The sequence below is a fragment of the Poecilia reticulata genome, linkage group LG7, assembly GCF_000633615.1.
Source record: "Poecilia reticulata strain Guanapo linkage group LG7, Guppy_female_1.0+MT, whole genome shotgun sequence".
In the NCBI taxonomy this organism is placed as follows: Eukaryota; Metazoa; Chordata; class Actinopteri; order Cyprinodontiformes; family Poeciliidae; genus Poecilia; species Poecilia reticulata.
Window position 1 is genome coordinate 7,585,552 of NC_024337.1, and position 2,875 is coordinate 7,588,426.

General features: G+C 41.9%; 1 protein-coding gene across 3 annotated transcripts in view; it reads right to left on the reverse strand.

The window, feature by feature from the left end:
- Positions 1-264: 264 nt before the first annotated feature.
- LOC103467091 (mechanistic target of rapamycin kinase) overlaps positions 265-2,875 on the reverse strand; it is a 152,420-nt gene continuing 149,809 nt past the window's right edge. For all 3 annotated transcript variants that reach the window (XM_008413149.2, XM_017305688.1, XM_008413148.2), the window contains exons 48-52: positions 2,245-2,392; positions 2,020-2,142; positions 603-685; positions 456-528; positions 265-375 (exon numbers count right to left, since the gene is read on the reverse strand). In XM_008413149.2, the coding sequence (XP_008411371.1) occupies positions 280-375; positions 456-528; positions 603-685; positions 2,020-2,142; positions 2,245-2,392 (523 nt within the window). In that variant the 3' untranslated portion in view covers positions 265-279. The remainder of the gene's footprint in view (positions 376-455; positions 529-602; positions 686-2,019; positions 2,143-2,244; positions 2,393-2,875) is intronic.

Sequence of the window (2,875 nt, forward strand, 5' to 3'; positions counted from 1 at the left end):
CCCAAAAAACAACAACTTTGTAGATGCGGCTTATAGTAAGGTGAGCTCTATAGTCCAGAAAATATGGTAGTTTCCAATGATGCAAAGAAAATATTAGATACTACTGATAATTGTGTAATTCTGTTGTGGAAAGTGAATGCAATTATTCTATCTAAAAACAGCCCCAGCTATGTGTAAAAACACATGTTGGTTCTCCTCTTTCTTGGCCAAATTATTAGGAGCCATTTTGGGAGCCCCAGAGACTCCTGCAGTAAATCCTCACAGATCATCAGTTCCTTCTCAACGTTCCCACAGCATTACCTCCATGGCATTTGTTAGCATCCTCGTCAGTCTGAACGGGATCTTCTCAGGAAACTTCTCCCTGGTCATCGCCACCTGGCCAACATTAGCATACAAGTGAGTTTCTGACTAATCACAGAAAAACAACTGTTGGACTGAAAAACATTACTGCTCACTTCAAAACAGTCTCCAAAGTCAATGTGGAGGATCTTGCCGCTGAGCCGATCGAGCATCAGGTTGGATGGATGTCTGGGTAACAGGAAGTAAACCGTTAGTTGCTTTATGGTTGTAGAGAAGGTTTGTGTTAATGAGGGCAAGCTCACCTGTCGCCCAGACCCAGGATGTAGCCCACCATGGACATCACAGCCAGGGAGCGAGTGTAGTTGGTTCTCCTGTCAAACCACACCTGGAACACAGGTAACATCCTTTCTCAATAAATCCAATGCAGGAAAATAAAAGTTAGTTAGTTAGTTAGGTAGGTAGGTACTTACATACATACATACGTACGTACGTACGTACGTACGTACGTACGTACGTATTGATTGTACGTTGATTGTACGTACAATCAATCAATCAATCAATCAATCAATCAATCAATCAATCGGTCGGTCGACTGATGTTTGTTAAAGCGATATGCTTTAACAAACATCAATATGTCGATTAATGATTCATTGATATGGTTCAGAATCAGTTCCAACCAGGAGCGTTTTAGTAGTTCCAACTGTGATATTATTTGCGTTGCGCAGTGGTCTCACTTCCGCCTACAGACTACTTTGAGATTTCGGTTCAAGGGAGTATACTGCAGTAGAGACTGACGTTGTGTTGCTGCGCCAAATAGGCACTCTTTGTGGACTGCTCTGCACCGGGAGGGACAGGTGGTGCATGTGTGCGTGCATATGTGAATGCTGAGACCCGTAAAAGAGGGTACAGACACACACCCACCGCTGAGACAGGTGTCTCAGATGTAGGGAACAGTTTTTTCTTTGACGAAAGCTAAGTGTTAGCAGCAGCATACTGTCCAATTTTCAAGTTCGGCTCAGATTTTAATGATTAATGATAATGTCCGGGTTTTCATCGTTTTTGGGGGACCAATAAGCAGCCTTAAAATGACTGTTGTGATCCCTGGAGTACGGCAGCCTTTTTCCTCCGGGAGATGCTGGTTTAGAGCAAACGGTGGGAAGAGCGTTGCAGGTGTATTTATACAAGTAAGCGGATAGACTGAACACGCAGAGTGGCTGAGTAGTTGATGTTTACAGTGTAAGTGTAGTATGATGGACGAACCGTGGTGGTAGCTGGTAGATGAGTTTCTGAGTGTGACGAATGAAGGTGTAAGATAACAAATCCCATCGCTAACATGGACACAAAAGCTATTATGATGAATACATAAACTAAAAGCTGGAGTGCAGACATTTTTTATCAGCGTATTTTAAAGCCTGCCTCTTTATTATTAACTTGAATATAATTTCAGATTCCTGTATAACTTTTCTTCAGGTTAACTTAAAAATCTGTATTATTGTTATAGGTTAATTTTCCAAACTACTGAAAAGTAACTCAAATATGAAAAATTGGACTGATGTTAATATCAAATAGCAACACTGGTGTTATGGCTAGATTTACCAATATTTTATTTTAGCTTTTTGTTTAAACCGATTACTCGATTCATTGGAAGAATAATCGATAGATTACTCGATTACTAAAATATTTGTTTACAACAGTCCTAGTTAGAAGTCAGCATCACACCTCAGAACTGGGGCTCTTCAGCCACAGGAGCTTGGCCAGGTCGTCTCCAGCCGTGTTGTTGACGGCGTGCTCGAACACCTCCACCTTCTCCATCAGCGTCAGATGGTCGTAGTCCGGTGCCATCTGAAACAAACCCAGGTCAAACCAATCTGTCCAACTTCCAGCTGTTTCTACAGATTTAAAAACAAAAAGTAATCTTATTCAAACTTTGAGGTGAATTCTCACTCTGAGCATGATGCGATGTTCAATGTTGAGCAAAATCTTTTTCTTCTCTCTGTAGTCTCTGATGAGGGCGTGCAGCGTGTCGCAGTGGGGCACCCAGCCAATCAGGCCCGAGTTGGTGGAAAGAGGGATGACGGCGTAGCGCTGAATGCTGATGGACACAAACAGTCACAAACATCCAGCCATTAGTTTGTCTGAGGAATCAGCATGTGGACAACAAAAACGTGCATCACGACTTAAAGCTTTCCCTGAAGACCTGGTGGTGTAAAGACAAAACTTCTCTAGAAAATCACATCGAACGTCAGACATGACACAACCTGCAAAAAGCAACAAGTATAGGGAGACCAATGGACAAAAAACTGATGGACAGACAGATGGACGGACAAACTGATGGCTGAATACACTGAAAGATTAATGGAAAGACAGATAAGAAATGGACAAGCAGGACAACCATAAAAACATGTAAAAACATGGACTCTTCTTGGTTCAATGGTAACATAAACATATATATCARTTGTTAAAAGGGAATTTATATATAAATAAAAAAAATTCCCTTCTCAATCTCCGAGGATGGTCTCTTTCATCGTCTGAACTCGTTTCCTCTACCAGAGGCCTGGGAGCTTGAGGGTTCTGC